Source organism: Urocitellus parryii, chromosome 6 (assembly GCF_045843805.1).
Source record: "Urocitellus parryii isolate mUroPar1 chromosome 6, mUroPar1.hap1, whole genome shotgun sequence".
Taxonomy (NCBI): domain Eukaryota; kingdom Metazoa; phylum Chordata; class Mammalia; order Rodentia; family Sciuridae; genus Urocitellus; species Urocitellus parryii.
Window position 1 is genome coordinate 133,607,127 of NC_135536.1, and position 24,368 is coordinate 133,631,494.

Genomic DNA, 24,368 nt, shown 5'->3' on the forward strand with positions numbered 1-24,368 from the left:
ATCTCTTGTTATGATTTGGATCTTAAATGTCTCCCAAATGCTTTGTGTTAAAGGCTGGTCCCTAGCTTATGGCACAGTTGGGAGGTGGTGGAACCATTACGTGGGGCCTAGTGGATGGCAGTTAGGTCACTGAGGGACATACCCTTGAAGGGGACAATGGGGCCCTTTCCTCTCTTTCTCTCTGCTTTCTGGCTGCCGTAAGAGCAGCTTTGCTCCACCCCGTGCTCTGCACCTGGTGTTCTGCTCACCAGAGGCTCCAGAACAATGGAACCAATGGACCATGGACTGAAACCTTAGAAACTATGAGCCAAAATTAACCTTTTCCTCCTTTTAAGTTATTTATCTCAAGTATTTGTTCCAGTGACAGAAAGCTAACACAGAAAATTGGTACCTAGAAGTGGGGCTATTGTTACTGAATCTGCATATTTTTTCCCTCCTCAACACCATTCACAAATAACCAAACATTTCTAAGAGCAGAAAGAAAATTTTATTCAATGGCCAATGAATGGAGAAGGGGAACTTGTGCTCTAAAGTCACCTTCTTTCCAAGGAGGTCTGGGCTCTGGATTTTTACCAAAACTTGGTTATGAGGAGGTGTGGCATGTGTCCTGTTATGAGAGCTTGACATGGAAAGGGGAAGTTTCCAGGGACCAAGTGTATTAGGGTTTTCTATAGGAACAGAATCAGCAGGAAGTATCATTATAAAAGGGGGACTTATTTGTTAAAAAAACTGTCTTTTCTCCAAAGATGTTTTTGGCACTTTGTCAAGGATCATATGACTGTGTCTGAGTTGTGTGTTTTCTATTCTGTACCATTGGTCTATGTATCTGTTTTTATGCCAGTACCATGCAGTTTTGTTACTATGGCCCTATAATATAATTTGAAGTCAGTTATTGTGATACCTCCAGCATTGCTTTTTTGTTTTTGGCTTAAAATTGCTTTGGTTCTTCTGGGTCTTTTATTCTTCCAAATGGAGTTTAGCACTGTTTTTTCTAGTTCTATGAAAATGTCAGTGGTATTTTGATGAAGATTGCATTGAATCTGTGTTTTAGTCAGCTATTTTGCTGCTGTGACTAAAAGACCCAACCACGCCGGGTGCAGTGGCCTGTGATCCCAGCCACTCTGAGACAGGAGGATCTGGAGTTCAAAGCCAGCCTCAGCAATAGCGAGGCGCTAAGCAACTCTGTGAGACCCTGTCTCTAAATAAAATATAAAATAGGGCTGGGGATGTGGCTCAGTGGCCGAATGTGTCTGGGTTCAATCCCTGGTACCCACCCACCCTCAAAAAAGACCCAACCAGAACAATTGTAGAAGAGGAAAAGTTTATTTAGGGGCCCACAATTTCAGAGGTCCTAAGGTAGTCGGTTGTAGGGTTGGTATGAGGGAGTGGTGAGTCTTTCTCAGAAATGCTCTAGGGCAGGAAAGCGAGATTTTTCTTAAAATGGCAGCTGTCACTTAAGATGGCCAAGATGCTAAGCAAGGACCTTATAGAGGGTCAGGAAACTGAACAGGTGGGCATGGCTACATTCAAGGACTAAGCCTGGGAAGGACATATTTGTGGGCAGCAGAGCATGTGAGACATGTGGAGGGTTGACTCCCTTAGAATTCTTGGGAAGCTCCTGAGATCCAGATTAGCATCTACTGGACCCTAGGGGTATGTTGGTCTAATCTCTCCAGAGCAGATACCATCCAGCAAAGTCTCTAAGGTCTGATTAGTCTTAGATTTAATCCCCTCTTAGAATCCCCACCCTGGGAGTGCATTGATCTGGTGTGTCCTGACAAAACTTCAACCAATGGCACTATCGAGTCTGTCCTACCTTATACTGGTGAGAAGTAAAGTGAAAGGCTATTTCACCCAGCTTCAGTTTTAGGCCACTCCAGTTGGCAGCTTGGTGAGCACACAAAAAGAAAAGGGCTGGGGCTGCAGTAGAGGCTCAGTGGCAGAGCGCTTGCCTGGCATGTATGAGGCCCTGGGTTCAGTCCTCAGCACCACATATAAATAAATGAATAAAATAAAAGATCTATTGACAACTAAAAAATATTTTTAAAAAAGAGAAAGAAAAGGGTTAACAACGCCCAGCCCTTGTTCTCTTGTGCTTTCTCAGTACATCTTGAAAGAAGGACAGTTGGGCACAGGTGATGATGTTTTTGAGCACCTCAGTGGAGACAATTCTTTCATTTTTCATTAAGAATCTTTTTTTCCATCTCTGGGTGCTATGGCTCATGCCTGTAATCCTAGCCACCAGGAGGCTGATACAAGAGGAGCACAAGTTCCAGGCCAGCCTTAGTAACGTAGTAAGGCTCTGAATGTGAGATTGTTTCTCAAAATAAAAAGAGTTAGGAATCTGGCTAGTACTAAAGCACCTCTGGGTTCAATTCAATCCCTAGTACCAAAAACAAACAACAAAAAGGTTTTTTTTTTTTTTTTTTTTTAAGATGTTCTTGGTGTGATACACACCCACACATTTCTTTCTCATTTTTAGCTCTTTCTGTATGTGTGTGTGTGTGTGGTGCTGGGGATTGAATTTAGGGTCTCTTGTATGCTAGGCAAGCTGTCTACCATTGATCTGCTTCTCCAGCCCTTTATTTTTAAACAATTGTTATTATTCCTTGTCTTTTGGAGGGTTAGGGTTTTTAGTTTGATTTTTTTCCTCTTGTTTCTCTCCTTCTCCAACAGCCAAATTCTCTTGTTCTCTCTCTCTTTACTTCTTTTTTTCTCCTTCTTTATAGCCATCACTTGCTACATCTTTTGTTTTGCTTTATTTACATTTTGAACATTCTAAACTTTCTTTTACCTTCCTATCACATTTTCTTTTAATGAAATGCATTTTTACCATTTTTTAGAACTATTTAGTTTATAAATCATGCATGTTGTTTCTGTTATTAGGATGATTGATGTCATAGTTGACACCTGCTGTTTACTTTAATGCCAGATCTAATTCATGGCTATTTACTGTTTCTTCTGTTGGCAGTTGCTGACCTCACCTTTCCTGTTCCTGTGGTAACTAATGTTGTAGATGTCACAGTAGGCACTAGGTCTCTACTTTAATGCTGTATATTGTTTGCTTCAGTTGTTGCTATTCTTTGTTTCCCCCTTTTCTGTGAGGTGTAAAGACTGCTGCTGAACTAAACTGAGCCAGGCATATTTGGTCTACACACAAACTACCTACACTCAAACTTCAGCAATACTTTAATACAAAGAAGAGACAGCTTTTTCGCTGCTGTGACCAAAAGGCCCAGCAAGAACAAATTTAGAGGAAAAGTTTATTTGGGGGTTCACGGTTTCAGAGATCTCAGTCCATAGATGGCTGACTCCATCCCTTAGGGCTTGAGAGGAGGCAGAACATCATGGTAGAAGTGTGTGGCAGAGGAAAGCAGCTGTGGACATGGTACCAGGAAGCAGAGAAAGAGAGAGCTCGTCTTCCCATGACAAATATAAATCCCAAAGTCATGCCCCAATGACCCACCTCCTCCAGCCACACTCTACCTGCCTACAGCTACCAATTAAATCCCTTTCAGGGGAATAATTTACTGATTGGCTCAAAGCTCACATAACCCAATCATTTCACCCCTAAGAAAGTTTAGGGTTGATGTTATTATCTCACACATGAGCTTTTGGGGGACATCTCATATCTAAACCATAACAAATCCCAAACTAGTGACTAAGCCTAAAGTAGGAATGGCTAGGGGAGCTCTCAATCCCACTCTCAAGTCCCACTCATGGACACCCACTCTTAGAGAAAAAAATTTAATAGAAATGCTGTGGATACCATATCTATGAAGGATCTCAATCTACATCACTCTAAGACAGTTTAGCAAGAGACTGTGGCCTAAAAATGCCTACAAATGAGAGAAAGTGAAACCTATCCCAATAGATGCATACAACACAGGAATAAAAGAAATGGGGGTAAAGAACAAGGTAACACAATGCCTTCTAGAGTTCATAATTCACCTGCAATTGAGTCCAAAGATATTGAAGTGGATGAAATACTTGATAAAGAATTCAAAAGAATAGCCAGGCATGGTGGTGCATGCCTGTAATCCAGCAGCTTGGGAGGCTGAGCCAGGAAGACTGTAAACTCAAAGGCAGCCTCAGCAATGGCAAGATACTTAGCAACTCAGTAAGACCCTATCTCTAAAAAAATAAAAAGAATTATTGCAAGAGAACAACTTAATGAATTACGGTAGTCAGTACAGAATATGAATGAGATATTCAATAAGGAGATAGTTAATGAAAAACAACTGAACGAAAATCTTAAAAAATGAAAGACAATAAATAAAATAAAATGTTCAGTTGAAAGTCTAAAAGAATAGATTATGCTGAAGATAGAACCTCAGAGCTGGAAGACAAAGTGGCCAACATTGAACATTCAGACAGTATTAAAAGAAAATAAGTAACCATAAGTAGAATATTTAAGAACGCTGGAATGACATTAAGAGACCAAATTTAAGAATCACTGAAATTGAGGAGGGTTGTGAGATAAGATTAATGTTATTGGTAAACTTTTTAAGGAAATAATAACAGAAAATATTCCAAACCTTGAGAATTAAATGGACATCCAGATACAGGATGTATTCAGAACCCTAAATAGACAAGACCAAAAAAGAACCTCTCCAAGAGAGATAATTAAAATGGCTAACACACAGAGCAAGGATAGAATTTCAAAAGACTCAAGATAAAAACATCAGAGTCAAGCCAATCAGAATTACTTCTGATTTCTCAACACAAACTTTAAAATCCAGAAGGGCTTGGATCACATCACCATCAACAGTTATAATAACTGCAACAATATGGAGAGAGCAGGAGTTAAATAAACCAAATAGTTCTAAAAGATGGTAAAAATACATTTCATTGATTTCATCATACTCTAGTCAGAATGGCAATAATCAAGAATACAAGTGAACAATAAATGTTGGTAAGGATGTGAGGAAAAGGGTATACCCATATGTTGCTAGTGGGACTGCAAATTGGTCCAACCACTCTGGAAATTCCTTAAAAAACTAAGAAGGGAACTACCATTTGACCCAGTTATTCCACTCCTCGATATATATCCAAAGAAGTTAAAATCAGCCATACTACAGTGACGAAGCCACATCAATGTTTGTAGCAGCTCAATTCACAATAGATAAGCTATGGAACCAATCTAGGTGTCCTTCAACAGATGAATGGATAAAGAAAATGTTATACGTAATGCAAAATTACTCAGCCATAAAACAAATTGATTTTCTGACATTTGCTGGTAAATGGATGGATCTGGAGACTATCATGCTAAGTGAAATAAAAGCCAAGCCCAAAACAACCAAAGGTTGAATACTCTCTGATATGTGGATGCTAACATACAAGGGGATAGTAGAAGGGGAAGAATAGAAGTTAAGTGGATTAGACAAAGGGGTTTGAAAAGAAGGGAGTGGGGACAGGAATAGGAAAGACTGGAATGAATCTGACATAACTTTCCTATGTACAATATGAATATACTTCAGTGAATCTCACATAATGTACTGGGATCCTAATTAGAGTAAGATATAGTCCATGTTTGTATAAATGTCAAAATATATTCTGCCATGCATAACTAAAAAAAAAAAACCACAGATTTCATTAAGAGAAAGAAAATGTGGTAGGAAAGTAAGTTTAGAATGTCCAAAATGGAAACAGAAATACAACAGAAAATAATCCAAGAAAATAATTGTCAACAAAAATAGCTACATTCGGGGGGGGCTGGGGATGTGGCTCAAGCGGTAACGCGCTAGCCTGGAATGTGAGGGGCGCTGGGTTTGATCCTCAGCACCACATAAAAATAAAGATATTGTGTCCACCGAAAACTAAAAAAATAAATATTAAAAAAAATAGCTACATCCAGCAAAACTATCCTTCAGAACTAAAGAAATAAAATCTTCCAAGATAAGCAGAAACTAAAAGAATTCATAACTACTAACCCAGCACTACTAATACTATGCACAGAAGAAATAAAAACATGGGGGTGGGGGTGGGGGATAGATGTCATGAAGATCAGTAGAGGAAAGGGACCAGTGAAGTGAGGGAGGGAAAAGGGAAACACTAAGGAATAATATTGTCCAAAGTAGTTATATTATGTGTAACAAGTCTCATTATTATGTACAACTACAATGCACCAATAAAATATGGGAAAAAAGTTTTTAAAAGTAAAAACAGCTGGGAATATACTTCAGCGATAAAGCACTCCTGGTTCAATCCCCAGTACCAAAAATAAACAAACAAATGTGTGTGATGGACTAACTAATGTGATGAAGGGAATTTCAAGGCAACACAATCAAAGTTCAATTTGTGGCATAGGCTTTACCAGCAGATCTATAGTATCAGGAGCAAAAAAGTGAAGCAGAAAGATTTTGAAACACTTGCAGTGTGGCCAGAGAGTGCTGTTTCAAGTTACAATCAAGGAGGTTACACCTGCAGCAAGCAGAACCAGTTTACAGGTGGCCACGTTGGCTCAGCAAGGCTGTAGGCATGGGGCCTAATGCTGGACATGAGCTGAAGGAATTCATGGTTTGCCTGCTGGGTTTTGGTCTTGCATTGGTCTGATTCCTCATGATTGCCCTATTTCTCCCCTTTGGAATGGGAGTTCACCTAATGCCATTGTGCATAACTTGTTCTTTTGATTTCTACAAGAGCTTACAGCTGAGTTTGCTTTGAGTTTCAGAGAATTTGGGCTTGGACAATGCCAGAATTCTTTGACTATGGTTACTGTTAAGAGATGGACTGAATGTATTTTGCATTGTGATATGGACATGAGCCTTTAGAGTCCAGGTCCTTGTTATGGTTTGAGTTTCAAATGTCTTCCTAAAGCTCAGGTCTCCGAGTCTTGGTCCACAGCTAGGGTGCTGTTGGGTGGTGGAACCTTTAGGAGGTGGGACCTAATAGAAGGAAGTAAGGTCCCTAGGGACATGCCCTAGAAGGGGCTATTGGGGCCCTGCCCTTCCTCTTTTTGCTTCCTGATTGCCAAGAGGTAAGCAGCGGGGCTCCCCACCACAATGTTCTGCTTTGCCATAGGCCCCCAGACAATGAAGCCAAACAACCATGGACTGAAATAGTGAGCCAAAATAAACCTTTTCCTTCTTTTAAGTTGTTTTTGCCCTATTTGTCACAGGAATGGAAAGCAAGCACATCTCTGAAGGGAGAAATAGGAGTTTTCACTTGGAATTTGATTTATAAGATAATAGGAGGAATGAGACCCAAGGCCACTCCAGGCTTGAGTACTTTAAAGGGAGTTGGGAGTCAACTCAACAGCAAGTTGCTCCAGCTGCTCCACAGGCCCCTCCAGGTGGAAACCACACGCCGGTGATGTTCTCCCCAGGAGCGGGCAAGACTGGGATGGGAGATGGCTGGCTTTCAAGACAGACCTCGAAATGGGGTTGCTCTGGAAACGACTGGAGCTGGTCCCTGGTCACAATTAACCTGCGATAATAACATTTAAGTGCTGAATGCCAAGTAGCCAGAGATGATTTTATTGTTAAACAGAGAAGACAAAACATTTATTCTCTTGCACATGCATCCTTTAATTTCATGCACTGGGCTTCACAGTTTACAAAGCATTGTTTGTGCCATCCCAGTCTTATAGCAACTTCTGAAGCACCCCATGAGGTACTTTCCTTTCTGTTCTCATAAGCAAGGCAGTGGCCTTCTGACTTGCCAAGGTTATAGTCAGGGTATTGCTGTAATGGGATCCCATCTTATAGTTCCCTGTTTCAGGCTCCCTGAGTTACAGCTCCAGCTGCACAGCTGTCCACCTGACCTCTCAAACAATGGGCAGGACTAGGAAGAGACAGATTCCATGAGGGGAATTTGATTACCATAAGGTATTCCAGAGGGAATCTGAAAACTGTCTAGGGAAAGGTTTGGGACCAGGTCGCCAATTTCTCTTAAGCCCATGGGGACCTGGATGACTTCACTTTCACCTGTTGAACTTTTTTGGTCCCATCAATCCCTAGTCATTCCTGTTCTGGGCACACTGCTGGAATACCTTGATGTTGAGTTTGGAATTGCTACGCCCAGAGAAACCACTCTCAGAGCAATTCTGTCCAGGACATGCAGAGGGTCTGGTCAGGCTTAGCAGCATTTGTAGTTGTAAGTCCTTCAACAGGGGCCCGTCCTAACTAGCTAATGAGCTTCTTCCGTGTGTAAGTTCTGCTGAAGGGGCGCCTCCTGGAGAAGGCTTGTCTGAATGGAGATTCTTCGGAAGTAGAGGGAAACACATCCACATCCTCATCTAGAAAAAGGTAGAGAAGTGACTGTGGACTGAACAAAAGAAAATGGGCTTGAACAGCAAAGGGTCACACACACAAATAAATTTAAGAAAATCAGTACTGTGTTACCCTCACTTGTGATAATGCTCTTCACCTTTCATGCTTGGGCACCAGGTTGACAACAATAACCCACTGTGGAAATGCAAAGTACTTGCACTTGCGTTTCCTCAATTTTCTGTATTGTACATTCTTTTAGGTTTTGGATCTGTGGGGGTTATACTACTTTGCATGACTTATAGAGACCCCCACATCGTGTGTTCCTCCTCCCATGTTACAGAAGAAAACAATTCTAGCCAGTGCAATGAACAACAAATCCTGTGCTTTTACAGAGGGCTTGAGAAAGGGCACAAGGAAGGGGCATCCTAGAGTTTGATGAATGATTATGACAATACTTTATCATACTGAATGTTCAGAAAACATGGCATAACCTACTGGCAGGAATGGCTGTCTCTGAACATACCACTTCTGTGGCCCAAGTGCTTTTCTGTTCAGATTCTAAGAATACAGACAAGCAGTGTCATGGTGTCCCAATGCTGTCACCATCTTCAAAACTACGTAGGATCTTGAGAAGGTTTTTGTTTAGATGCACCGAAGCTTTACTGAAGCTTTTCTGGGGAGGGTACACAACATCTGAGGCACAAAGCCATCTATCCCTTACTTGGCATCCCCAAGATTCCTCCAAAATTGATTTGCTTGGCAACCCTGAGTAAATTCTCCAAGTCACCCACAGGGGAGCACCGTGGCCCTGATAAAAGTTACCAGGACCTTTAACAAGGAGATTACCTCTGATGTCCTTGCTCTGAGAGGAAGGCATCTTCCCCTGAAACAGCAGCGGAGATTGGGTCAGAGCCTGCAGACCACTGGCCGAGATGCAGCTTCGCACAGCACAGCCAGGAGGTGGGGTGGAGCCTGAGGAGATGCCACATGTTAAGTGCAGCCCCACAGGGTCCCAAACAGAGACGCTTGGCCCTTCCCAAGTTCCAAATGCCTCCTCCCAAATACTCTGCCCAACAGAAACCACATGGCAGATGGGTTTCAAAAATAAACTCACCAGAAACAAACACTTCGTCGTCCCCTGTGGAGGGACACAGTGGCATGGTCCAACTTGGAGACCCCTCTTCGTGCTTGCTGGCTTCTGAATCTTCACTCAGGGCACTGCACACTCTTTTGGGTCCACACTCAGCTTCTTCCTTGGCAGACAAGAGTCTCTTCCTGGAGCCCAGCCCAAACTGTCCCCATGAGAAGACCTCCTCAACCTTAGGCATACTGTCCCTAGGAGGTGACTGGTCTGGCAACTGACACACCCCCTCGAGCTCAAAATCCTCCAACATGGGAGCCTTGTGATGGCTAAGCTCAAGACCTTGCTCCCTTCCCTCGGGCTCAAGCAATGACAAGCCTCCAGGAAGGTCTGTGCTGGCCTCACCCCGCCCAGCAAAGGTTCCAGTGCTGTGGTCTACGGCCCTCTTCCTCCGAGGCCAGTCTTTAATTGTGTCAGGTGTGGTCTTCCCACTGTGCTTGGGGGATGGTGTCCAAGGAACCCCAACATCTGTTTGAAATGGAGAGGGAGTACTGGAGGGGCAGCGGGTGGGGGTATAGGACTGGCAGATGTAGGTTTGTCCCTTGCTTTTGCCAGGTGTGCTGTGTGAGGGGCGGAGACAGGGGGGTGACATGTAGGTGGGTTCAGGTTTGTTGGAGGACCTGCTGCCTCTGGAAACACTGAGATCAGGGAAGGAGCTCTCCTCCCCCAAGGGGCTCTCTTCCTTTCCTATGGCATCAATTTCAAACACAGAGCTGGGATCTACCTTTTTGATCCTAAGTTTGGGAAGGCCAGAGGCTTGCATCTCCAGCTCGACCTCATAGGTCTGAGGGCTGGCAGGGTCCTTGGAATGCCACACAGAAGATTCCAGGTTCTCCAGTTGTGCTGTGGCCTGGCACCATCTTCTGTCTGAGGTGCAGCACAGAGAGGAGGACAGTACCACAGGAGAGCTGGGCTCAGACGAAGGGAGAGGCAGAAGCACCCCAGGATCAGACACAGAGGGCTTCTCACTGGTAACCTCTGTCCTGAGCCCCTCACCATCTTCCCCTGGTGAGACACTATTTTTCACATGGTGGTTCTCCTGGCCACGGTGTTTGGCGTTATCAAGCAGAGTGAGGTATTCTGTGTCACTTACAACAAGCAAAGGAGAAGATCCATGCCAGTCAGTTCCAAGACCAGGACCCAGGTAACTCTGTCCTTCAGGAGAAGACTGAGGAGAGAGGCTCCCTTCCTTCTGGCACTTTCTAGATCCTGTGATGGCAGCTGGGCTGTGGGTTGTGTTGACCACAGGAACCCCAGAGGGGCCAGGCTGGCATTTTGGGGAGCCTCGTTCAGGATGAGAGGTCTTTCTACACCGTCTCTCAAGTTTAGAAGGCGGTGGAGGTGGGATGGTGCCAGATGTAGCTCTCTGTGGGATTTTGTGGGGAGTTGAAGGAATAGGACAGGAGAGAGAAGTGGCTGTGCTGGGTGACATCTGGGGCTCTTTCCAATCCAGTTCTCCAAGGGGAGGCGATGCTGTCAAAGATTTTCTAAGTGGACTCCTAGAAACATCATCTGTCGGAGAGGGAAACTGTTTCTTTGGGGAAACGGGTGGGGAAGAAGTATCCCCTGGTCTCTTTGGGGTTTTGACAGCTATGTCCTTTAGTGTCTGTGCTGGCTCGTCTGCTTGAGAAACTCTGAGGAGATAGGGCTGTTGGTGTTTTTGATTCTGGGGTGTGCCCGTGAGGGGTGCTGCCCTTGAGGGTGTTCTGAGGGAATATCTGACAGGAGTCAGATACCCATTCCTGAGCTGGGCACTTGAGGGAGCTGGGGATGCTGGATAGCAGGGGCTTTCTGGACTGGAATTCACTGAATGTGACCATATACAATTTGGCAAAAATCCAGGTGGCTGAGCACCTGGCCTGCTGGGAGTTTTTGGTATGTTTGTTTCAACAGGAGAGCCCCCTTCTCCTGCCAAGGAGGATCCTTTCTGAGGAGTGACTTTTGATTTCAATCGTGTCCCATAGCCATGGGAGGAAGGGTCTTTTAAGGACTCCTGCTTTGCAGGTGTTGTTTCTGCAGGGGAGTCTGCAGAGCATAAATCCTTAAGCATTCTTTTTGGAGTATCCTCTGGAGTCCGTGGTGTATGAGGGAGCCTTCTCGGTGTAGTATTAGAAACATTTGGAGATTTCCGGTAACTCTTCTTGGGAGTCTGAAAAGAAAAATGCTTATTTTAGCACCTGATTATTATTGTAACTTGTATTCTCTAAATAGTGTCTTTGTAATCTTTCAGACAATGAGAAAAGCAAACTGGAGATTTAAAGTCGACCAAATAGTAATCCATTTCCTTCTCTAAAACGTGATTCTGATTTTACTTTTCCACTATTTCCAGGACCAAGCACTATATCCAATCTTTGTTCCCTTAGAACATGCAATTTTAATATCAGCATACTACGATAAACCATGCTTTGCTTCTGTCTAATTTCACCACTCAGAACTATCATTAGACTCCCCTTCTCTTCAAACAAAACAATAATTTCCTTTGCCTCCTGTATCTTCCAGGAGGCACTTCATCTGCCCTTAGCTCCACTCAACTGTGTGTGCTGAATACCTACTATGTGCAGACACTGTGGTGGGGAGGGCTTTGGAGTATACAGACACATGAGGTATTGCAACAATGATCAGGGCTCAGAAAGGACATTCCCAACCAAAAAAGTAATTAAAAACTCTAACAAATTAAAAAAAAAAAAGTTAAAAACTCCTTCTTGCAAAAAAAGTAGTTAAAAACTCTAACAGATGAGGAGGTCAAGCACTTTTTTCCTCTACATCCTTACTAGATCATCTCAAGTGAATCCTGGTCTAGAGGACATTTCGTGTTCAGTGCTGTGTGGACAGGTGATAATAGTGTGGCTAACACAACTGTCAGGGACATGCAAAGATAACAAAGGAGGCTCGGGGACAGGAAGGACTTGTGAATTGGATGTTCAAGAATGGGTATCAAGGGGCTGGGTTGTAGCTCAGTGCTAGAATGCTTGCCTTACATGTGTGAGGCCCTGAATTTGATCCTTAGCACCATATATAAATAAAAATAAAGATCTTATGTCCATCTATAACTAAAAAAATAGTAAAAAGAATGGGTATCAACAGGAGCAAGCAAAGGCTGGAAAAAATAAAAGCAAAGACACAAATAGAAAGAACAACAGCTATGTGTGAACAGAGTATACCCTGATACTGCTGAGAACGAGTGTCAAGCAGGGAGGGCCCAAAGTCTTAGGCCGGCTTGGTGGACAGTGACCAGACCACAGACCTGTCTCGGGGAGGGGAACTGATCTAGGTCATGTAGATGTGTGGTTTTCAAAACTTTCCTCAGAGTTTTGTCCTTCCCTAGACTCTAAGCAGTTTACCTGGGTTTTTCAAACAAAGACTATTTTAATACAAGGGTTCCATTTTAATGGAACTATTTTAATACAAGGGTTCCATTTTAGAAAAACTTAGCTTTATCGGATAAGGAGTCTACAAAGCATAAAGCAAAGCAAACATTTTGAGTGAAGTCAAATGAATGTTTTCCTTGGAAAGATCACTCTGACCTCTGTGTGGAAGACGGATTTGAAAGGGAAAAGGCTGTTGAAATGTTCCAGGTAGAACTGAACTAGAACAGGAATTGCAGGGATACAGAAGAAGGAAGGGGTAAATAAAACGGGCAGAATTCATCTGGTTGGTTATGCCCTGGGAGAGGAAGAAGTCAGGGGTCACTTCCAGGTTTCTGTACAGAGTGGACAATCAAACAGAAATGGATGAATGACTGCTATACATTTCAGAAAAACACATATGTGGTAAATAATACAAAGAGTAGATGAAACCCATCTCTACCTCTCTACCACCATGCCCTCAGCAAACCTGCTGCTTTAAGTTCCATGTGCTCAGTGATGACTCATATGGTACAACCCAACCACACCACATCTCTTACTATTTACAGGTACCTGCTTTATTTCTTCCTGGACTCTATGTTCTATGTATACCTGGTAAGCTGTGGGTATCTCAGAACCCAAACTACTTCTTGGAGACTTTTTATTTCGGGCCGAACCCTTCTCCGAGGGACTGATCATTTCAGACACTGCCCCAAAGAAAAGCCTCTTTGGAGACCGAATACTTTGGGCTGGAGAATTTTCTCTTTGGCCTGAAAATCAAAAACAATAACTTTTACTTTTTTTTCAATACCTGCCCTCCCAATACTATTGAAACAGCCAGTCCACACAAGAAAAGACAATAATGTTTCAGAGCAACTGGTGCAGAAAATCCCACCTAATTATGTCTAGAACTGCAACGATCATTGCCTTCCTGAAATTTAATAGATTAATCCCAAGTCCTATGTTAGAAAACGCAGGCAACTGAAATAACTTAATTTGTAATTATAAATATATTTTAATTTTTTAGTATAAATACAAAAAATACATCTATTATGTTAATTGTGGACAAAAGAATGAAAACAGACACCACCCATCTCTACCTATGATACTTGTGTGCAGCATCTGGCCATATGGCATAAATTATGGCTGACCAAGTTGTGGGAATCCAAGAGATGAATGGTTAGAGTCAAAGGACTGTTGGTCATCTAGTCATCACTCTGAACCTTGACTATATCTACCTCTTCTATTTCTCCAACATCAAGAAAGAAAATGTCAGATTGTATGCTTCTTTTCCCAAAAACACTTCCCACCAAGTCAGCATGGATTTGTGAAGCTAGGTGGGCCCATGTTACCTGACTTGTCTTGATGGAAGGAGTGAACTCTTTGCACACTTCGAGACTTTGGCTGAGATACAGAGTAGAAGGAACCAGAATTTGTTCTGCTAAATGACAACTGCTTGATTCGAGGACTTCGTCTCAAACTTATTTCTGCAGAACCAGAAACAGAATTAGTATCTAGGGAGAACTACAAGTTTAGAATTTTCCCATACTGTCAGAAATGGGCAAAATTTATGTAATACCACAAACAGGATGGAAATTCAACAGTGGCTATATGAGATTTTGAAGTCTCTCTTAAATAGCTAAAGAGGTTTGATATATGGTCCCAATAAGGTATTAAAAAAAAAACACTGGCCCACTTTCAGAAGTCTTATAAACTGCCACCTGATATAGGATGAAAAAAAAGGTATGTATAATGTGCCATTTGTTAAAAAACAAAAAACACAAACAGGCTTCATATGTGCATGCTACTTATATTTGTATCAAAATTATACTGGTAAGAGTATATGCTATGTATTAACAAAGTATATCTGAGTTGTGGGACTATCAAGTAATTTTTCAAAATTTTGTCTTCTTTATACATTCAATTTTTCTACAACATAAATTACTTGAGCAATTAAAAAAATAAGTTTGTGAAAATCCCTTCTTTCATATATTTTCTAAATGAGCCACAGCATTGTGTGCAACACAGTAGTTTGGCGCCCCCAGTCCCACTTCTATTACATAAAAATATTTCTTCTCCAGAAATTCAATTAATTCCATGTAAAAGAACATTCACTTATAAATAGTGAGCTACACTGTGTACCTGTGGCCATCAATTTCTGTAAATTGAGGATATGCTGAGTACAGAAATGTTTATGTAGAAGCTGGCAGAATGTAGAAGTATAGTGGTAGTACTCACCATCTTTCCCTTTTATAGGAGACTCTTCTACAACATCAATATTAGGACCAGGATCAGAAGACCTTAAAGAATAATCAGCATAAGGATTCAATATTATTATAATTAATGCACATTAAAACTAGAGACAGGTTTTCTTCTAACAAGATAACAAAGAACAATGTTTGACAATATTAGTGTTCGTAGTGATTATTATTATTTTTTGGTATTGGGGATTAAACCTAGGGTCTTGAGCATTTAGGCACAAACTCTACCATTGAGCCATATCCTCATTCCAACATATCAATATTATTGTGAGATGGTTGGCATGCTTTTAAAAAAAAGCAATTTTATAACATCAAAATTATTCTAAAATATATTAATACTTTTTTTTTTTTGTACTAGGGATTTACCTGGGGCCCTTAATCACTGAGCCATATCCTATCCCTTTTTATTTTGAGACAGGATCTCACTAAATTGCTTAGGGCCCCAAATCTCCAAGTTACAGGGATTCCGGGTATGTACAACCACATCTAGCAGCTCAAGTTTCCATTTAAGAGCTTTAATTTCTGCCATTTTGTCAAGGACTTCTTACCCACCAATTTTACTGTAAACTTTCACCAGTATGTAACACCTGTCAACAAATAATGACAAGATGGAGTTTGAACAAGATGAAAAAGATGTGCTTCTTATTCCCTTTAAAGTATGGCTAAAAACCTTGGACATTATATATAAAAGAGGAGACAACTCTGAAAGGTAGAGAGACGGCAACTTAGCTGAGGACTTTAGGACCTGAGAAAAGATGGTGCAGTGAGCTCCCCTTCTTTCTGCTGCACACATCCTAGCTGGGTTCCGGAGAAGCTGAAAATGTACATATGCCAATAGATAGACAGATAGACAGACAGGTGGATAGAAACAAACAAACAAAAAAAAAACAACAAACAACCCAATGCCACACAGAGAGACAGCTTTCTCAAGCCAAAGAACCAGGAAAGAGGCAGCCTAGCAAGACAGAATACTTCAGATAACTACCCTTCTCAACTGATCATTGCAGAAAAAACTGCAGCCTCACCCATACCTCTGTCAGCAGAGGCTGAGCTGGGATCCTAGACTTCTTGCTTTGCCTGGCAGGAATAGGGACATACCATTTTGCATATCAACAGGTGAACTGATTTAAAAACTGCAGACTATTCATTTGATGGATACTACTCAGCAATGAAAAGGGATGAACTACTTATATAAGCAACAACAAATCTCAATGATACCAAGTAAAAGAGGCCAGACAAGAGTATACTCTGTATCGCTCTCCTGCCCACACAATATTATAGAGTCCTTTGTAGTTAATAAGCAACATGGTTAAGATTGAAGTCTGGATTGAAGGTCAAGAGAAGGCAAACAGTGGCCCCCAAGATCACGGTGAAGGTAGTTTGAGTGTATGCAGAAGCCTGGACAAGGATGCCACTCACCTGCCCTTGATTTGTCTATGAAGTAGTCTCTTGGAGACTTGCTTATGTACTGGAGTCTCAGCCACACTCTTAGTCAGCAGTTTGTGATAACCTAAAATGTAAAAAAAGCAACTGAATTTATATATGGTCCATTAGCTAGCTAGAGTAGATCTTTTTAAGTTTTGTCTTTATAAAACTCAATGGGATAGAAAGTTTATCAACATTATTAGAGATTAAATAATGACAGACCAATGTAAAATACTTCAAAATTATTTATCACATAAGCAACCCTAAAAAATGAAAAGTGCTCACTTCTTAAGACTAACATACCTATCCACCTCATTAGTGGTTCTTATGAGGAGATAATATGTAAAAATAAGAACATGCCACGCAAGTATTAATTATTAAGATAAATCTAGTTGGCATAAGATATCTCAGAATAGGTAGCCAAGCTACACAAGGGGAGGTCTGGTTTAGAGTAAGTTAAAAATGATAAACTTGCTCAGTGGTGGAGTGCCTTCAAAGACCTAGATTTGATTCCTAGCACACACACACACACACAAAAGGGTGACATCAGCCGAAATGATGGAGAAGGACCTCTGGAAAAAAATCCTCCTCTTAAGGAGAAAGAACTCTGGAAAAAATAATTATTTTTAAGACTCTGGAGATTAGCTAAAGGTTTGCAGGAAAAATGGCCAACTCTCAGGAAGTACAGGGAGGATTATGGTACTTTAACCTGCCCTAGTCCCAATACCCATTCCCTAGCCCTGTGGTCACCTTGAAAACCAACAGCCCTATAGTTTCTGGATGGGGCAGAATGGGATTAGAGCTCCTCCAAAGCACTTCTCCCATATACCTGTCATCATTTGACCCTACAGTTCCCTGGAGAATCCTACTCACAAGACTGGTCTCTACTTATCAGACTTAGGACTCACCTGGTATAAACTACCTTTTCCCTGGAAGCAAGTGTTTATTGAAAGTGTTAAATATCACAGCTGCCTGAGGTGGTGATAATATGTGGAGAAGAATTCTACACCCAACAAAACCACAGTTCAAAACCAAAGGAGAGGCCTGGGGTTGTGGCTCAGTGGTATAAAGCTTGCTGAGCATGCGTGAGGCAGTGGGTTTGATCTTGGCACCACATAAAAATAAACAAAAATAAAGGTATTGTGTCCATCTACAACTAAAATATATATGTAGGAAAAAAACCAAAGGAGAAACCAGATTAAAACAAAACCAAAAGCTGTGGTTGTAGCTCAGTGGTAGAGTGCCTGCCTAGCATGTGTGAGGCATTGGGTTCAATTCTCAGTACCACATATTAATAAACAAACAAACAAATAAAATAAAGGTTCACTGACGACTAAAATAATATTTTGGATGTGATGGCGCATGCCTGTGATACCAGTGACTTGGAAGGCTGAGGCAGAAGGATCACAAGTTTAAGGCCAGCATGGGCAACTTAGCAAGATCCTGTCTCAAAATGAAAACATAAAAAAGAGCTGGGAGTGGGCTGGGGTTGTGGCTCAGCGGTAGAACACTTGCCTAGCATGTGCAAGGCCCTGGGTTTGATCCTCAGCACCACATAAAAATAAATAAACAAAGTAAAGGTATGTGTCCAACTACAAGTAAAAAATAAATGTTAAAAAAAAAAGAGCTGTTTTACAAAAACTGGAGTGGTAAGGTACTTCTGGGTTTGATCCCAATCCAAGAAGAAACAACAACAGGGCTGGGGTTGTGACTCAAGTGGTAGCACGCTCACCTAGCATGCGTTAGGCACTGGGTTTGATTCTTGACACCACATAAAAATAAAATAAAGATATTGTTTGTCCACCTAAAACTAAAAAATAAAAAAAATTAAAAATTAAAAAAAGAAACAACAACAACAAAACCCAAACAAAATTTATCACCAGATGGCCTGTCCCGCACATAGTACTAAAAGGGAATCCTTCAGGCTGACAGGAAAGGGCAAAAGAGTAATTAAAATGCAGAAGAAGCATTAAAATAAACTGGGTCTGATAAAAAAACTTATAAAAGACAGTATTAAAAATTTTTTTGTTTACAACTTTTTCTCACCCTGTGATTTAAAAAATGAAACCAATATAAATCTATATTGACATGGGCTGGGGCTGGGGCTCAGTGGTGAGTGCTCGCCTGGCATGCCTGAGGCACTGGGTTGGATCCTCAGCACCATATGAAAGTAAAATAATAAAATAAAGATATTGTGCCCACCTATAACTAAAAAATAAATATTAAAAAAATCTGTATTGACAGACATAAAATATAGAGATATCATTTGTATGACAGCACAAAGGACAAGAAATAGAATTACATAGGAGCAGTTTTTATAAAACTGAAATCAAGCTGGTATCAATTAGAACTTGGCTGTTTAAATTATTAATTGTAATCCCAAGGGCAGGAACTCATGCACAAAGATGGAGAGGAAAGCTCTAGGGATTGGTGACACCATAAGCGACAAAGAATCAAATACTTGGGAACTCTGAAACCTGCCTGGACACTTATTAGAACCAGGAGGTGCTTGATGAGGAGAGATTGCTGATATTTAGAAGGAATGAAGCCCACGAACCAGGGACTGCCCTTTCCTCAGCCCCACTGCAGCTGTGGGACAGCAATCCCCATTCTAGGAGCAGCTGGCTGGTGTTAGGGCAGACAGCAGTCCTCCTAAAGTCCGGAATTGTATCCTTTGGTCAGTCTGGGGATCCTGTGGGACTGATGCACATAGCATGGTTTCTGCCCTCTCAGGCTGCAATGGCTTTCTCTAAAGTACCTAATGTAAGATTTAAAAGGACAGAAATGCCTTCTCCTCACCCCATTTTGGGAGCCAGACATTTAAGGAAATCTTTATCAGGTCACTGGCTGGCCACAGAAGAAAACAGAAATTTCAGTAACCACACACAACAAGGAGTACACACTTCACAAAAAATAGTTTGGAAAAGCTACAAAAAGGAAAGCAGCAGCCCGCAAAAAGCAAAATCAGCCATCCCCGAGGGCTTGGAGAATCAGATTTCTATAATTAGCATATCATAATATCCTTCATTCCTACTTCTTGACAAAAAAATTACAAAGTATACAAAGAAATAGGAAAGTATGGCCCACTCATAGGAAAAAGAATTTGACAGAAATCAAAATTACCCAATCTGAGCAGAAAGAAAAAAGAATGAGGAAAATGAACAAAGCTTGAGGAACCTGTGGGATACCACCAAGCATACCACCTTCAACATGGGAAGCCTAGAAGAGAGAGGCAGGAAACTGTTTTGAAAAAGTAATACTTAAAAATTTCCTAAATCTGATGAAAAACATGAACCTACACGTCCAACAAGTTCAATGAACCCCAAGCAAGAGAAATCAAAGAAATTTATACTGAGATATTATTGTCAGAGCAGGGCCTGCCTGTAATCCCAGCAGCTTAGGAGGCTGAGGCAGGAGAACTGCAAGTTCAAAGACAGCCTCAGAAACTTACTGAGTCTCAAAATAAAAAAATAAAAAGGGCTGGGGATGTGGCTCAGAGGTTAAGCGCCCCTGGGTTAATCTGCAGTACCCCAAAAAAAAAAAAAAAAAAAAAAAAGATAGTATTATGGTACTTTTGGCTTATAACTGTTCTTTTTTCCCCTATGATTTGAAAGAAAAAATACAAAACGATAATTATCAATCTGTATTAATGGCCATACAATGCACAAAATGTACTTTATGACCATGACAATAAAGGGGAGGGACAAAAACATACATGAACAAAGTATATACTATTGAAACTAAGTTGATTTTATCCAAACTAGGCTGTCTTAAGTTAAAGACGTTAATTATGATTGCTAAAATAATCACTAAGGAAATAACTATAAAACACACAGAAAAATAATGGAGGAAACAAAACTATAAAAAAGTCAGGTTATAAAAAAACAAACAAAAAACAAAAAAAATGGAGGAACCGGGGAAGAAAAAGGAATAAAGAATACAGAAAATGAAAAAAATGGCAGCAGTTGTTTCTTATCAGTAATTACTTTACATGTAAATGGATTAAACACCGAGATTAGAAAGCAGAAATTAGCAGAAGAGGTTAAAAAAACCAACTCTATGCTACCTACTAGAGACCCAACAAAGATACAAAGGTTGAACATTAAAGGATAGCAAAAGATACCACATTCAAAGGAGCTGCTTGGTTATATTATTGTCAGACAAAATAGAATTTAGGCCAAAAATGTTGCAAAAGACAAAGATTTTACATATTAATAAGATCAATTCATCAAGAAGATATAACAATTATAAACAGATACATCTAACAACAGAATCCCAAAACATATGAAGCAAAAACTGACAGAATAATTATTGTTGAATTATCAATAATTATTACATTATACTTTCAAATAACGGTTGAACAATTCTCTTCAAAGAGAAGCTCAACAAGGAAAAAGGAAACTTGAATAACACCATAAACCAATTAGACCTGACATAAATCTATAGACCACTTTACTCATCCAGAGCAGAACATACATTCTTCTCAAGCACACATGGAACACTCTCCAGGACAGATCAAATATTAGGCCATGAAATAAGTATCAATACACTGCCCCCCCTGCAGTGCTGGGGGCTGGACCCCAGGCCTTGCGTATGCTAGGCAAGTAGCTCTACCACTGAGTCCTATTCCCAGTCTAAGTGTCAATAAATTTATAAAGACTGAAATCATACAAAGTATGTTCTCCAACCCAAATGGAATGAAATTAGAAATCAATAGAAGGGAATGTGGGTGACTCCCTAACAATGGGAATTAACTTTTCAAAATAACCAGTGGGTCAAAGAAATCATAAGGGATTAGAAAGTGTTTTGAGATGACAGTGAAAAAACATCACACCAAAACTTACAGGATACAGCTAAAGCAATATTTAGACAGGAAACTGTAGCTATAAATGTGTGTACTTGAAAAAAGCACTAAAATCAAACCAAGTAGAGAGAAGGAAATAAGTGAAATAAAGATTAGAAAAAGAGAAAAGTTGAACTTCCTTGAAGAGACCAACAAAATTGACAAACAAAATTCCTCTTGCTTACCCTGAAATGTGGTACTTTTGTTGGTCTTTTTGAAGTTGTCGAGTTTACGGTCCAGACCTTCCACAATTGATACGGAATGGCTTCTAGGCAATCCCCGTTTTAGTGATCTCTTTGAAGGAGAAAACATTGCCTCGTTGAAGAGATTTCTTCGAACTTTGGTCACTTCTGAAAGCGTGGAAGAAAGAAAGTCAAATATTCTCATCAATAAGACAGAAGAGCTTTTATCCAGAGAAACTGTTTAAGGAAACCACTGTACTGATTGCTATTTTCACATTTACTAAAAAGATTTCTTTAGGAAATCCAAGTGTGATTTAAAACATTTACTCTTACAGATTCAAAAAATTTTTATGTATGAGGTAGGGATAATATCATTTTTTTTTTTTTTTTTTTGCACGGGGATAACTAGGTGTTTCAGCATCATTTGGATCCAAGATTATTCATTCCCTAATGAATTGTCTTGGCATCCTGGTCAAATAATCAACTGATCATAATAATTGCTAAGGTGTTGTGTGTGTGTGTGTGTGTGTGTGTGTGTGTGTTACTGGAGATTGAACTCAAGGGTGCTCTTACTACTGAGCTATATCCCCAGGCCCCTTCTTTTTTTAGAGAAAGGGTCTTGCTAGGCTGGCTGTGAACTTGTGATCCTCTTGCTTCAGCTTCCTGAACAGCTGAGATTATAGGCATGTACCAACATTCCCAGTGATGTTTTAATTCTTTTTAAAATGTTAAACAGATTTCAGCAGTAAAAACATCTAGTCCTGAGCATTTCTTTGTGGGAAGTGTTTTCATAACTAATTCAATATTTTTTAACTTGTAGATCTATTTAGATTTTCTTTTTCTCCCACATCTCTTTTTCAGTAGTTTGTGTCCTTCCAGGAATCTGTCCATTTAATCTAGTTTACCTAATTTTTTGGTATACAGTTGTTCATAATTTCCTATCACAACTTTGGTTTAAATTAACTTTTCAGGAATACAAAGAAGGCCCATATCATTTATTAAATTAGAAGCTTTACACATTATAAAACAGAAATAATCCTTATAGAAAAGGATGGTTGATTTAGGTTATGGTTAATATTGTCTAGTGTTATTTCTCACTTTGGACCTTTTTGTTGTCTTGTATTTAGCTCTGCCTGAGTACAGAAACTCTCTATATTCCATAGATTTCTTCTTCTGATGACTTTACTAGTCTGCTGGGTTATTTTTATTTTTAGTTCATTTTTGGGGGGAGTGGGTAGGGTGAGGGGGAGATAGGGTCCCACTATTTTGCATGGGCTAGTTTTTAACTTGTAGGTTCAAGTGCTAGTCCTGCTTCAGCCTTCCAGGTAGCTAGGACTATCAGTGTATGTCACTGTGCCCAGCTTGCTGGGTTATTTTAAATTCAATTCTTGATTTCAGAGCATGGGTGAGTCTGAGTCTAAAAGAGTTAAAAGTTAAGAAAACAGCTAACAAGTTGATAAACACTTGACAAAACTAGCAAGATGGCACCTTAATCTTAAGCAAAATAACCTGGTAGAGGTAAATCTAAAATTCACTAAGGGTGAATTCAAAGAACAGCTCACTGAAATAAAACCAAATAATCCAGGATCCACCAACTGGGAGCAGTCTATGTTAACCCATAAATGACATAAACATTAATGTTAATGACACCAACAACACATTTCATGTTTCAAATTTTTTTTTTTTTTTATATTTTATTTCTTAGTTTTCGGCAGACACAACATCTTTGTTTGTATGTGGTGCTGAGGATCGAACCCAGGCCGCACGCATGCCAGACGGGCGCGCTATCACTTGAGCCACATCCCCAGCCCTCAAAAATTTTTCTCTATTAGGCTGTCTATGAAACTGATTTGTGACTTGAAAGCCAAATTTGATTTGTTATTTTCTACTTTCTCCTTTGTTTTAAAATATTTAATATCCAGAGAATTTTTCAAAAATAGCACAATAAACATAAATTTGCCAACTGTCAACTTTTGCTTTTTCCCTTCATCTCTCTTTATCTGATGTATATAATTTTTCTACCCAAACCCAGGAGAATAAGTTGTAGATTTCACAAGTCTTCCCTTCCCTATGTCAGCATATGTCTCTTAACAAGGACATTCTCCTACATAACCATGATGCCATTATTACATTCATCAGTATTATCTAGCATACTACCTTTCTTCAAATTTTTATAGTTGTCTCAATAATATACTTTATAGTTATTTTTTCCTTTCTAAATTTAAGATCAAGCAGGGATCATGGAGTGCATTTAGCTTTCATGCTTAAACTCTTTTCATCTAAAACACTTCTTCTCTTTGCTCTTTTGTTGTTGTTTTGGTATGGTTTTTTAGGCCTTCATGATAAGAACATTTTAAAAGATTTCAGGACAGTTATTTTATAGAATCCAGTATTATGGGATCATGTGAATATCTTATTTGCCTGAATAAGATATAGGGATGTATTTTGTTAACCAAGGATTTAAAGCCATAATTTACAGCTGAATGCAGCTGCTTAAATACCTGCAATCAAAATAAATTTGTCATTCCAGAGAATAGATGCATACCCTGGAAGAACAAAGCATACCTTGTACTGTGTCCTTCCCTGGGAGTCCAGGCTGCTGGGGGGCAGGGTGAAAGTTCTCCTGGAAAATGAGAAAATCCTATAAGGAAATTTACATAAGTATTCATTTAAACTGAAAGAATAAAAGTTCCACATAAAGCCCTTCAATCCTTGCAGTACAGGAACTCATAGGAGAAACAATAAAACACACTAAGGTAGATGTTCCAAAGATGTTCTCTACCACATTGTGATAATACAAAGTAAGAAACTGTATACGCTCATAAAGAATGAACCAGTAAATGATTTATATACCCATCCAATGCAGATATTAAGAGAATAAGAAAGGAAGACTTATAATGCAGAAAGTGAACTGTGATGGGGGAAGATTTTTTTTAAAGCAGAATAATAAGTATAGTAG

At 40.2% G+C, this 24,368-nt stretch overlaps 1 protein-coding gene across 1 annotated transcript in view; it reads right to left on the minus strand.

Annotated features, from left to right (window-relative positions):
* Positions 1–8,126: 8,126 nt before the first annotated feature.
* The window catches only part of Ticrr (TOPBP1 interacting checkpoint and replication regulator), a 41,464-nt gene continuing 25,222 nt past the window's right edge, over positions 8,127–24,368 (minus strand). The window contains exons 14-22 of the mRNA XM_026388234.2: positions 23,975–24,032; positions 21,413–21,577; positions 16,379–16,469; positions 14,937–14,998; positions 14,051–14,185; positions 13,311–13,468; positions 9,328–11,503; positions 9,060–9,185; positions 8,127–8,239 (exon numbers count right to left, since the gene is read on the minus strand). Coding sequence (XP_026244019.2) covers positions 8,127–8,239; positions 9,060–9,185; positions 9,328–11,503; positions 13,311–13,468; positions 14,051–14,185; positions 14,937–14,998; positions 16,379–16,469; positions 21,413–21,577; positions 23,975–24,032 — 3,084 coding nt within the window. The remainder of the gene's footprint in view (positions 8,240–9,059; positions 9,186–9,327; positions 11,504–13,310; positions 13,469–14,050; positions 14,186–14,936; positions 14,999–16,378; positions 16,470–21,412; positions 21,578–23,974; positions 24,033–24,368) is intronic.